General features: G+C 42.1%; 2 protein-coding genes across 5 annotated transcripts in view; both read right to left on the reverse strand.

Annotated features, from left to right (window-relative positions):
- The window catches only part of LOC135341040 (chromodomain-helicase-DNA-binding protein 8-like), a 39,560-nt gene extending 35,452 nt beyond the window's left edge, over positions 1 to 4,108 (reverse strand). For 3 of the 4 annotated variants that reach the window (XM_064537507.1, XM_064537508.1, XM_064537505.1), the window contains exons 1-3: positions 3,999 to 4,108; positions 2,916 to 3,595; positions 782 to 2,563 (exon numbers count right to left, since the gene is read on the reverse strand). In XM_064537507.1, the coding sequence (XP_064393577.1) occupies positions 782 to 2,563; positions 2,916 to 3,581 (2,448 nt within the window). In that variant the 5' untranslated portion in view covers positions 3,582 to 3,595; positions 3,999 to 4,108. The other variant, XM_064537506.1, reaches the window with a different exon arrangement.
- A 79-nt stretch (positions 4,109 to 4,187) lies between these two features.
- Positions 4,188 to 6,584, reverse strand: LOC135341047 (ras-related protein Rab-2A). Its single transcript, XM_064537515.1, has 7 exons — positions 6,423 to 6,584; positions 6,263 to 6,334; positions 5,988 to 6,138; positions 5,486 to 5,578; positions 5,132 to 5,168; positions 4,806 to 4,949; positions 4,188 to 4,436 (listed from the first exon to the last, which is right to left on the reverse strand). The coding sequence occupies exons 1-7, from the start codon at positions 6,466 to 6,468 to the stop codon at positions 4,332 to 4,334; spliced, it is 648 nt and encodes a 215-aa protein (XP_064393585.1). The 5' UTR covers positions 6,469 to 6,584; the 3' UTR covers positions 4,188 to 4,331.
- Positions 6,585 to 12,378: the final 5,794 nt, after the last annotated feature.

The raw sequence follows: 12,378 nt of genomic DNA on the forward strand, positions 1-12,378 counted from the left end.
AAAACACATGCAAGGGCGTATAAAAGAAGAGAGGGTATGCAACAGCAAAAGAGCGGAGTTCAAATGTCTATTTTTAGCATTTCATGCACATTCATCCGCCCACGTTGGAATTCTGCTTACTACCGGTAGATAGTGAGTTGCATGCCCAGTGGCGTAGGCAGAGGGGGGCTGACGGGGCTAGAGCCCCCCCCCCCTTTTAAGCTCCATCAACTCCAACAGCTTGAATCAGTAATCTATTCTGCACTGCATAGTTACTAGAATGATGTCATTCAAGGAAATGTGGGCAGGGCTACCTAATGCGCATGCTGATTGCTGAGGAGAAGAGTGATGACCTTTTTTAAAAACTCCATGTTATTCAGTGCCTGCCTTGCTCAACTGATTTGAGCCCTGCCCTTCCCAAAATCCTGGCTACGCCACTGATGCCCTCTCTTCTTTTATACCGTATTACTAGAATGTTTTGCAAGCATCAAACATTTGCGAACTTTGCGATGGTCGATCAATTCGATCCGCAAAACCTAAAAATTATTACTAGTAAATACACACGATCCTTGCCAGAACGCAATAGTTAGATCGCAAAGGGTCAAATTTTCTGCTGATTTGGCTCATTCGCAAAGGTTTTTCACCCGCAAAATATTCTAGTAATACGGTACGCCCTTGATACATGTACACAATTAATCAGAAGCATATACACGTACGGTATTACCCAATGTATATAAATATAATCAAGATTCAATTGGGTAATAATTACAGTGTATGTGCTACATGTATCTGTGACACTTACCTCAGCTGTCTTGATTATCTGCACCATTACAGGGGTCTTCCCGACGTTGCTCCCTGAGGGGCCACTTTGCCCTGGTAACGAGATTGACTGATCAACACTTCCTGGAATAGGGCCAATGGTTTGTGTAGGTGTAGTCAGGGCTCCTGTAGTTGCCCCTGGTTGCGTATTGATGCCATCAAATGCTCCTGGCAATAGAGTCTTTCTAGCAAGCGTTTCTTGACTTTGCAAAACTTGCTGCTGCATTTGGAGTGTCTTTGTTAACATACTGTTCACTTGCATGATGTCACCGAGTGTGTCTAATCGAAGAGCTGGAAAATTGACCTTTAGAAACTCAAGCACAGGTAAGTTGAGGCCTTTTGGGACCGTTTTCAGCGAGGAGAGAAGGGACTTCAAGTCTGTGGAGGGCGGGACAACCTCTGCTTGTGTGGGCTGGGCTTCAGGTTTTGTTGGAATTGCTGTGGTTTTTTCGGATGCAGATGAGTTTGGTTCCGATACCAATGCTTGCAGTTCCGATGTTGCTGGTTTAGTGGTCACATTAGAAATAGCCTTTGTTGATGATTTCGGTTCCAATGTCATTTGCTTTGGTTCTGGCTTTTGTTCAGAAGTAACCGGCTTTTGTAGTGCAGTAGATGATTCGGATGCGGGAGCTTCCGAGCTTGAGATATTTGGTGTCTGAGAGAATGACGTGGTAGCGGTGGTAGTGGCTACTTGAACTGGAGCAGTGGCCGTGCTAGAAACAGAGGTTGTGTTAGGAATTGGTAAAGAAATTCGTGCCTTTCGACATATATTCTTCAGAGCAGTTTGTACATGTAGCATGTGTATGGGCGATGCAGTGGCTACTTGAGTGCTCTGACTTATCTTCTTCAGAGCAGTTTGTAGCACACTGATGGGTATGTGCGATTGAGAGTCCTTGCAATGGGAGGCTTTGGGTCGCCGACTGGTTTGTTTTTGTTTGGCTTTTGATTGAGAGCCTGCAATACTGTGTTTGGGGTAGAGAGCTCCCAAAGACTTGTTAAACGTTCTATTCTTTCTGCCCAGTAAATTGGATATGAGTTTTTTTCTTTTCAGAACAGATTGATGAGATTTGACATTCAGATCGAGGGAAGGGCCCGGGGAATCAGAGGCAACTGATGTTGTTTTGTCACCCTGATTGGCTCTTTTCTTGGTCCTCTTAGTGACGCCACCACCACTACGTTTTGGGATGCCATGAATCTTTAAGGCACTGACAGTATCTCTGTTAATCTGTTCACTGTCACCACTGGACGTCTTTTTGCTAGCCTTTGTGTGAGCCACACTCTCAGTCAATCGAGATCGAACCAATTTGCGAATTTTGTCTGCAACTTGAGGGGTTATTTTGGAAACAAGGGCTTGAGGTGGCTGCGAGTGTTCACCTTCTGTGCTTGCCTGTGAGGAATCTCCTTTGGTAGATTCTAGTTGTTTTTCTTCTGGTTGAGCATATGCATGCTCTCGAATTGTCTGGACAACTAGAGTGTTCATAACCGTATTATCAGCTGCTTTCAACTTCGTCTTTGTAGCCTTTGCTAGTGACCTTAATGCTTTGTGACGATTCACCAGCTTCAAAATGTCTGCTTCTTGACGATTTACCAGTTTCAAAATCTCTACGTTAATAGCTTTTTGATGATCCTTAATCTCAGCACGAAGAGCATTTTCACGAGCAACAGCATCTGTTGGAGCAGTTTCTTCTCGATTGGAATTTTCTCGTTTTAAGATATTGGAAGCTTTCCTTCGAACTTCCTCCAAGTCCACTAGATGCAGCTGTAACTGTATTTAGGGGTTGGTACAGTATGCTGGCATAATAGGCATAATGGTGAGAATAAGGCGCATAATGGTCACCTTTATAACAATCATGAGAATCATAGGCAGCTTTTGGAAATACAGACTAAAAGTGCAGTAATGTACACATTATTATTTAGGCCTTATAAGTCTAGGTAACGTTTCGCTCAAGTGTTAACAGAGCCTCTACATGTACACATGTACAGTGTGTATGTGGGCAGTATTACTTTTACTTACAAGTGTGCCGTCAATGGGATGGTTCACAGAGGATGAGTTACCATTAAGTAGTAATAGGCAGTGGCTTAAGCACACAATCTACTTGTAAGTACCAACCCCTTACCTGCATTTCTGGTGTGGAAACAGGAGGCTTGTCTTCTAAAATACTTCTCAAGGTCGATTGGTTCTGTCCTTCATTTTTCTTGCCACCCTTAAATGGTTTGGGTGTATGTGTTGACGGTACCATACCTTCTTCACCTTCTGCTAGCTGGAAAAACTGAGTCACTGGGAAGGACTCATTTTCACTTTTAAAGTCAAAAGTATCCAAGCACGAATCGTAAGATCCCGATTCTTCAGCTTGCTTTTGGAGCAGGGATTCGTAGTAAGATTTCAGAGGATATATATTTTTCGTCTTGCTTGAAGCCAGTGTGTCTTTAACAACTTGAACGAGACCGGAAGAAGTGAGAGCAGAAACATCCACCTCTAAGGTATCCTTAGTAGCTGCACCAAGAGTGACCTTTTCAGTGGCACTAGCTCTCTTTTTTGGCGAACCAGATTTTCTTTGCTTCTTAGGCGACGGGGTTGATTGCGTGTTCGATGAAGCATCTTGCAAAAGCATGAGAGTATTTGCAGCTTCTATTTGCTCAGCAGATTCACTTCTATTATTCCCAGAGTCGACAGATAGAGGAGATGATTCGGTGCTATTTATAACTTCATTCATCGAATTCGTGTCTTGAGCCTTAGGAGTGCTCAAGGACGTTTCCATGGGAATTGGGTCTTCCTCAAACATGTTTATCTTCAGTTCTGCACGATGATGGAAAGAATTAAGTACATCCACATGCACGCTGTGAACAATTCTTGGGACTAAAAATTGAAGTATGCAGTGGAAAGTATTATAATTTTATTTATAATCTACATAATAAAATACATTCGCAATGCGTATTCCTCCATTTTCCCCACCAAGCATTTCTATATATAAAGCAGACAGGCTAAATTTCAACACAAAAAGAAGCACTCATTTGATCCTCACGTTTTTTTAACCTCCCCGTGGAGGGCTCGATCTCCCACCCTCCACAAAATCATGCTTATTTTTGACTTCCTAGTGGAATCTTTCACCGAAAAACGCTTTCCAGCACTGAATTCAAGCGTGTATCAGTGTGTACTGGTAAAAGACAAACTCTAACACTAATGCATTGACTCGACTCACCTCACAATGGAGGATTTGCATGAAGGGGCTATTCAGTACGTTCACACGGCTCCCAAAATCACGAGGCCATCTTGATTTTTCTATTGACAGTATCACGTGCTACCCCAATACCGGAGAGTCATTCTCTCCGTTTATTTGCTCATGCGAGTACCATGTCCCTAGGCCTGTGTTACTGTGTACGTGTACGTGTACAGACAAACAGAAATATCTTTTCCACCATCATGATATGTAGCACATGTACAACAACTGAACAGTGCTGTTTAAATGCAAGGAGCGTGATATTACCAAACAACACATAAGTATTCTGTAATAAAAGCTATCAGTTGTACATTTTCAACAGCAACCGCCGCCTCCCTGCTGTTGCTTGCCCGGCTCTGATGTTCCTGGTCGAACAGTTCCTCCGGTCTGGTGTTGGGGTCCCAGCTTTATACCATTAGCCTGCATGAAAGAATACAGTGTGAGACAATATCCACTGAAAAATACATCACATGATATAATTACTCTTGATAATTGTAATGCCTTATTATACACATACAGTACATGTAGAGCTTGCTTTCATGTACACGCACTAGCAGTAATTGCTCAGCTAAGCCTGCCTGTTAAACAAGCAATTACTTCTTAAGTAAAGATCCTAATTGGCGGAGATATGCCTATACCCATTAGATACAGCACTGAGCCAGTTCAGTGTAATAATTATTACATTCACTAACATGCAAGAATTAACAATTTAGAGGCTAATTTTTGAAGAATTTTGGTTTGTACATTGATATCCTTCCAAGAACATGAACATACAGGCTATCTTGTTACCTCATTATTGACATCAAAAACTCCGTCTTGAATCTTTGTGTAGATTTCTTTGGCAGTGTTTATGAAGGCTTCCTCCACATTGGCAGCTGTCTTAGCAGAGGTCTCCATGAACACCAGCCCATGTTCTTTAGCAAACGCCAGACCCTACAATATACAGAGACAGAAAAACAGTCAAAAATGTATACAGGAATTGTACGTGTGTTATACTAATCGTAGAAGCCAAGCGACTGATAACAATAGAATGTCTAGGACTCTTTAACTACTTTTTGTCTGGGCGGCCACTGAAAAAGTTTACAAACACACACAAAGACCGAGTACACTTTTACCTCTTCTGCTTTCACTTCTCTCTTTGCATCAAGATCACTACAAATGAACACAGAAGGTAAACGGGGAACACAGTAACATCCTGATATTGTTCATGGTCAAGGATGCTCACCACAGGTTCAAAAAGGATTCTTCTACTTATTAGTATAGAAAAATGTGAGAGCACAAGATGTAGTCACTAGGATATTTGACAAAAAAATGTTAGATTTACAGCCACATAATTCTGTATCTCAGTAAGTTCCCTCAGAAACAATTTCAAGAGAATTTGTTAAAACTACAGCACGTCACACACAAGTAAACCACTGTTACAGGGAACAGAGAGGGAAGCAGTCACAACTGATGGGCTACGTGGTTACCTTTTGTTTCCAATAAGCATGATGACCATGTTAGAACTAGAGTGCTGTCTTGCATCTTCAAGCCATGTGGTCAGGTGATCAAAAGTCTCTCGTCTGAAAAGAAAGATTAAATAACATATAAGCATCCACACAACACATGTTATAACTTGAAAATGGCTGTGTTTGTACACAAAGTGAACATATGCTTGCTGCACATGTCATTAGAGTTACTATGTGTAGTGAGCTGGAAATAATTGTTCTGTCATACAATATGCTGTCATACAATATGCCTACTATTGCATAATTCATGTACAAACAACACCTGATTGCTGACAGCTAAACACGAGGCTAGGCAACTAGCTGTGAATGTACTTATAACCTACAACCATTTTGCCAACTTGGTACAAGACGCAATTATAAGTTTTCAGTAACTGCTTTTATTATGTATCAACACGATCATAAGGTCTCACTAAGTACGGAACTCATATATATGCGTAGCAATCGAAGCTGTGAGTTTGAGTACCTTGTGATATCATAGACCAGCAGAGCACCGGCCGCCCCTCTGTAGTACGACCGTGTGATGGAGCGGAACGATTCTTGTCCGGCCGTATCCCAAATCTGGAGTTTGATCTGTTTACCATCGATGTTGATCATTCGTGCTCCAAACTCCACTCCTGAGAGGCAAAAAGCAACCACATTGATATACTGAATGTGTATAGCACAACAAATGAAAAGGATGCATACACATTAGAAATCGACCCTGAATGTTGAGGCTTTTGAGAAGTAGAATAAACTCACCAATAGTCAGGTCATGTACTGGTTGAAATCTCTTGTCTGTGAACTGCAGTAGAAGGCATGACTTGCCAACCCCTGCACACATGACAAATCAGATCATAAAAAACATGTTTGACTTGTTTTGAACTGTAATTGTATCTACTAGAGACAACCACTCACTCACCTGTGTCCCCGATAATGATGTACTTAAAAAGATAGGCGTAAGACATTGCTGTAGCTCTGGAAATTAAACAGTACTGCACTAATATATATACTATACTATTAGCTTAACTTGACAGCTTCACTTCCAATTCCAAATTTGTCACGTGATAAACTGCACCACCCACGTCCACCAGCATTTATTTTTAACATTTACAGTTAACTGTCCTTACCATGTACCAATAATCATTTATCTATGGGATCATGAGTACTGAACTGAACCATGGCACAGCTACCCTCTCCCCCATCTCCAATGAAGCCTCAAACCCGTGTTATTCTCTGGACAGCAATGAGGTGTTGTTCAAGTGTCTTTGAAAGATCAATACGAGAGCTTCAAGGAGTTAGATCCCTCTTTGAGCCGCATCAAACACCTTTCTACTTTGGTCCAGAGAGACAACAACAAATACCTTCTGATAAAGATCTTCATCTTTTAGCTAGTTGCAACTCACAAATGTATACGTACGACTATGCTGATCAATTGATGCTTGCTGATTTTGTAGAATGTAGTGCTGTTTTTGTTAGGGATATGGCAGCCTATATTCCAAAAGAGCGGTTCTCTAGATACATTGAAGGTGATTTTTCCGATTTCAAACACTCGTTTCTGATAAGAGATCCTCGGAAGGCAATTCCGTCACAATGGAAAGCGTGTATGAGAAGCGGCTTTGATTTTGCGATCGATGAAGGCACTGGTATGAAAGGCTTTGCTAAACTGTACGAGTTATTTGAATTTATTCGTAGCACAGGGAGAGAAGTTTCCGTTATTGATGCAGCTGATCTCTTGAAAAACCCTGAGTACATCATGGAGCTGTATTGCCGACAGACAGGGTTGCCGTACGACAAGAAAATGCTGACATGGACACCAGGAGAAGTGAAAGATTGGACCAGTTCCAAATACTACAAAGAATGGCACTGGAATGCAATGTACAGCTCTGGATTTGGCACACTCACCCCCCCTCATGATATTCCTCAGTTTCCTTCTGTTCCAGAAAATATTCCAGCCATTGTAGAAGAAGAAATTGAAAAGTCGATTCCATTCTATGAAGTAATGCACAATTATTGTGTTCAACTTTAGTATATGCATTATCATCAGGAAATTATTTTTGTTGCCATGATGTTTTATATGGGAGGTGATTACCGAAATAGCAGAGACTCTTTTTGCAATTTTTACACCAACTATTTTGTTGGTGCCGTTTTAGAGAGGTACATTTTGATAGGTGTTGCTGTTTTTTGCATTTTGAAAGTGGCGCAATGAGGTGCACAGAGGTGCATTTTGTATTATTATAGTGGTGCATTTTCAGAAAGGTGCGTTTTGTAGAGGTGAATTTTTCAGAGAGTGTAGATCTACTTACTCTGTCCAGCGCTTGTTGTGACCATGAACTCATACTACATGCACTCGTTTGAAAGGACAGCCAGAGACAGCTTTGTAAAATCATGTGTCATGTGACCAAATGTGGAGTTGGATGAAAAACGCTCTCTGAAAGACGCACCTCTCTACAAAATGCACCTTCCCACAAAAACAAAATGCTCCCTGTACAAAAACTCTCCAGTAATTGCAGCACATATTTTTTCATGTATAAAACGACATGGCGCAGCACCTATTTTTCAAAACCTAGGGCGGTAATCACCTCCCAAGGCTCCCCAAGGCTCCCATAGATGTTTACATAATGCATATCGCGTAACTGTGAATATCCAAAAGCATGCATCTTTTTTCACATAATTCTACTACACTAATTTAATTATAGGATACCTGTCTATTAAAGTTTTAAGCTATTAAGGAAAGTTTCAAGCTATTAAGGAAAGTTTCTTCACGTAACTTATAACTGCCTTGTGGGGCTCTTCCACATCTTTGAAGAGAAGTGATTTTGTTCCACTGTCAACATAAGTTGCGTAGCACAATTCTTTCACCTTCTCAAATTCTAGCTTCTCGAAAAGTCGTTGGGCGTAAGCACTAGTGCAAATCACTCCAGCAAAGGAAAATCCACATTTCACACCATGATCTAATGTTCGCTTCACGAGCTCGGTAGCGATACCTAGTTTTTGATGATCAGGATGGACACAAAGTGCAAACAACTCTAACATCTTGCTTTCTTGGTAGGTTGTCAAGGTCTTTTTGACATCCATTGCAGAATTCAAAAGAACCCAGATTGCAGACCATTCTTTTGACCAACCATGTTGAAGATACTTGTCAAATGTTGGCATGGTGTCCGGTAGTTCGGTTATCTTTTCGGAACCAGTTATTCTTACACCAACTATTTTACCAGTTCTTTCATCAATTACACACCACGACAAGCCTTGTTTCAGACACTTGAGAATTTCCTGATCCGATGAATCAGTTGTGTAGTGCATCCAACAGCTCTTTGTACTGGGTTTAAGGGAAGAAAGAAGTCATTGAAAAGGTCAAGGGCTTCCTTGTACTGTTCAGGTGTAACAAGCTGGTACATGTATACCGCCATCATATCAACAGCACAGCATGTAAAATACACACCATGCCACAAGGGGTCGGTCCACAACGTACGAGATTCTGTAAAGATTCCAACGAGATTCCGAGATTCCATTCAAGATTCCAAGATTCCTGAGATTCCATTCAAGATTGCAAGATTTCTAGAAGATTTCAAGATTCCATTCAAGATTTCTAGAAGATTCCAAGATTCCAGAAAGATTCCAAGACTTTTGGCTAGTCCTGGGCGTGGCCTTTCAGAAGGTTGTGGGCCACGCCCTGATCTAGTCGATCGACGCCGCCCTCCTTCGGGGCAACAGTAGAGGGCGGCGGTAATTATAGCTATATAGATCATGTAACCTTACGCCGGGGTAAGGACCTTATCCCGGGGTAAGCACACCCCGGGGCGAAGGATAAGTTTAGGGGTGAATCCACCCCGGGGTAGATTCTCGTGTTTTTGCGCATGCTCAGTGTGCTAGTATCAAGCAGCCCCACCCCTCTATAGGCCTTTAGAGAAATGACCCTACAACTCCAGAGAACCTCTGCTACAATCCTACACTGTCAGACACACATTGTGTCAGACACATGACTACAGCCTGAGTGCAGAGAGCTGCTAGCTTGCTCCAGTATAAGTTGGCTTGGTAGCTTCAACGTATGGTTTCGAGCTGCCACCATGCAGAACCTTTGTCCATTCAGCTTATAGACCTCGGTATAATGTCCAGCAACTGCCCACCCATGCACTCACCACACAGGTAATCCTTCATCGATCGTTTTACTAGACTATTTGTTGGTAGGACGAGTGCATGGCAGTGTGCCAGAGGTGGTAGAGTAGGGCCTGAGAATGATTGTAGCACCAGAAGGCTGAGCTAGGTTACTTATCTACGTCCTCTAATATCCTTCGACATTTCCTTCCTGCATAGATATTGTTGGAGTATGAATTTTACACTATCACCTCTCATGTAATGTATGTCATGTCTGTTCTACTTACGTTTGTCATGTGCTCTATTATGTATCAGTGGAATGTTCTAAACTCTCCAGTGTTGGTCTCTGCACCACATAGTTGAATCTTTATGAGTCTGATCTATGTGCCTATAAGCTTGTATCTATACTAACTTATAGGCACTAGGTTACATTAACTGCCTAGGCTACTGGCTAGCTAGAACTGTCTATCTGAGAGAAAGAACTCAACAGTTGAAGCTCTGTAACCAAGCCTCAGGCTGTAGTCATGTGTCTGACAGTGTAGGGGTTGTATCAGAGGTTCTCTGGGTATTTCTCTGTAGTCATGTGTCTGACATGTATATACAGTGTAGGGTTGTAGCAGGGTTCTCTGGGGTTGTAGGATCTTTCTCTGCAACATGGTATAGAGGGGTGGGGCTGCTTAGTACTTAATAGCACACTGAGCATGCGCAAAAACACGAGAATCTACCCCGGGGTGGATTTACCCCTACGTAAACTTATCATTCACCCCGGGGTATGCTTATAAGACATAATTATTAACATTACAATTATTTTTCTTAAAAAAAAACAAAAAAAAAAGAAAAAAAAAAAAAAAAAGGGGGTATGCTTATCCCGGGATAAGGTCGTTACCCCGGCGTAAGGTGATCGTCACCCCGGGGTAACGGTTTGGTAATTTCGTTACATTGGCTTGCCATACGCAGGCAGGCTAGACTATAGACATCTAGTATGAGCACTTATTATTATAAAGTATATGAATTGATGAACATAAATTAACTAGGGTGACGCAAGCGCCATGGGGCAAGCGACGCATCCAACTCTGCTGAAAGATATTGTGCAAATGACACCACATCTTGTGGCAGGTTAATGACATGGTCTGCGTATTCATACTGTCCAAGTGGTAATCGATAGATGGACATTATTGGCATGACTGCAGATTATAGATATAAACAGCAGAGTGTTCGAATAGAGGCATATCGGGATTCACTCTGTATGCCTCTGCCTGCATGTGTTGCTTCAAGCGTACCTGTGTGGCCTCTGGAGTCTCTGTAAGTGTAATGAACATTTAATAATGTTTGGCCACTTTCTGCTGGCTTGTGCACTTTCTACACAACATTTAATAGGCAAACACCTGCAGAACCGTTTCAGTTAGTTACCTTCACTTCCTGCTGCTCCTGTGTGCCCTGTATCTTTCTCTGGGTCTAGCAAGTCTCCTTTCCCTCTTTTTAGCTGTTTCTGAGGATCTTGCCTGTCGCTCCCGCTCCCTCCTTATCGCTAGCTTTGTCGCTATTCATATCTTTATTGAGCTAAAGTTATTGACTCACGTAGAAATTGGTAAAGGATCACGAGTCACAAAAGCAAATATCGTATGCCGGTCCATGCCGACCTGCTGGTCCACGACATACATACATACATACACCACCCGGACCACGTGCATGACTAACTAAGGGACTCGCTTCGCTCGCCCCAATTATAAAGACTATACTTGTTGACTATAAAGTCATTGATTCTAACTACTTTATCGACACTTGGTGCAATATCATAATCCCTTTTTTACTTTGGCGGTGTTGATGCATCTACCAATCTTCACACCTGTCACAGCCTACCATTCCTTGTGGCCATCATCTGCACATCGACAGTAGCAATAGACAGGGATTTTCAAAGTGCGTGCAGGTCCTGGTCTTTTTGTTCAGAAGACAGTAAAGAGATCCATTGTTTTTGTAGTGAAACACTTGTACAAGTGGTCCCTCATTTGCTGCTGGTCGTAAATGAGGGAACATGGATCTAGTCCATGTGCAATGCTGGTACAATATGCAGCTGCAAACAGTGCACAGTCATTTGGTTTGGGAGAGCTTTGTCCCTCGCTTTGTCCATCCTGTGATGCATAATTACAATTTTTTCATGTACACTGGTACACTGGTATACTGCAGGTCAGACTCATCGGCACCATAAGCTCACTACCATTAAGATGAGAAGGGGAGCCTTGTCCCTCGCTTCGTCCATTCTGTGATGCATATACAAACTTTCATGACAACAATTATTACGCTGGTACTGCATACCACCATAAGCTCACCTCATTAAGAGTGGACAGTTTGAACTTGGTCCCTCGCTTCGTCCGTCCTGTGATGCATAGATCTATATATAATTATGCAACTTTCAACTATAAATTATTACGCTGGTACTGCATCAGACTCACTCAACCATAAGCTCACTCTCGGCATTAAGAGTGGGCAGTTTGGAGCTGATTTTGGGAGAGGTTTGTCATCACTTTGCTGTTCAGCCTGCATGTATACAAATTTTCATGACTTATTATTATGCTGGTTAAACTAGCTCACCTTAATCTCTTTAGAATCGTCTATAATCTGCACACAGTACAGAGCTGCTATGAGGAGAATTCTCATCAGAGAGAGATGTAAATAGCAGCTGAGCCTGCAACCGCAACTGCAACCGTAGCCTCGATAATCGGCCTGGTCTCGAGGCTCAATAATAATCTACGGCGAAGTATAGATTATTTATATACATTTACGGG

Source organism: Halichondria panicea, chromosome 9, assembly GCF_963675165.1.
Source record: "Halichondria panicea chromosome 9, odHalPani1.1, whole genome shotgun sequence".
In the NCBI taxonomy this organism is placed as follows: domain Eukaryota; kingdom Metazoa; phylum Porifera; class Demospongiae; order Suberitida; family Halichondriidae; genus Halichondria; species Halichondria panicea.

Bases quoted from the DNA above. Each gene is read 5' to 3' on its own strand.
- LOC135341047 (XM_064537515.1), bottom strand. From the start codon at position 6,468: ATGTCTTACGCCTATCTTTTTAAGTACATCATTATCGGGGACACAG. The intron at 6,335-6,422 runs GTGAGTGAGTGG...TCATGTGTGCAG, and splicing joins CATCATTATCGGGGACACAG to GGGTTGGCAAGTCATGCCTT. The intron at 5,169-5,485 runs GTAACCACGTAG...GTTCATTTGTAG, and splicing joins ATGCTTATTGGAAACAAAAG to TGATCTTGATGCAAAGAGAG.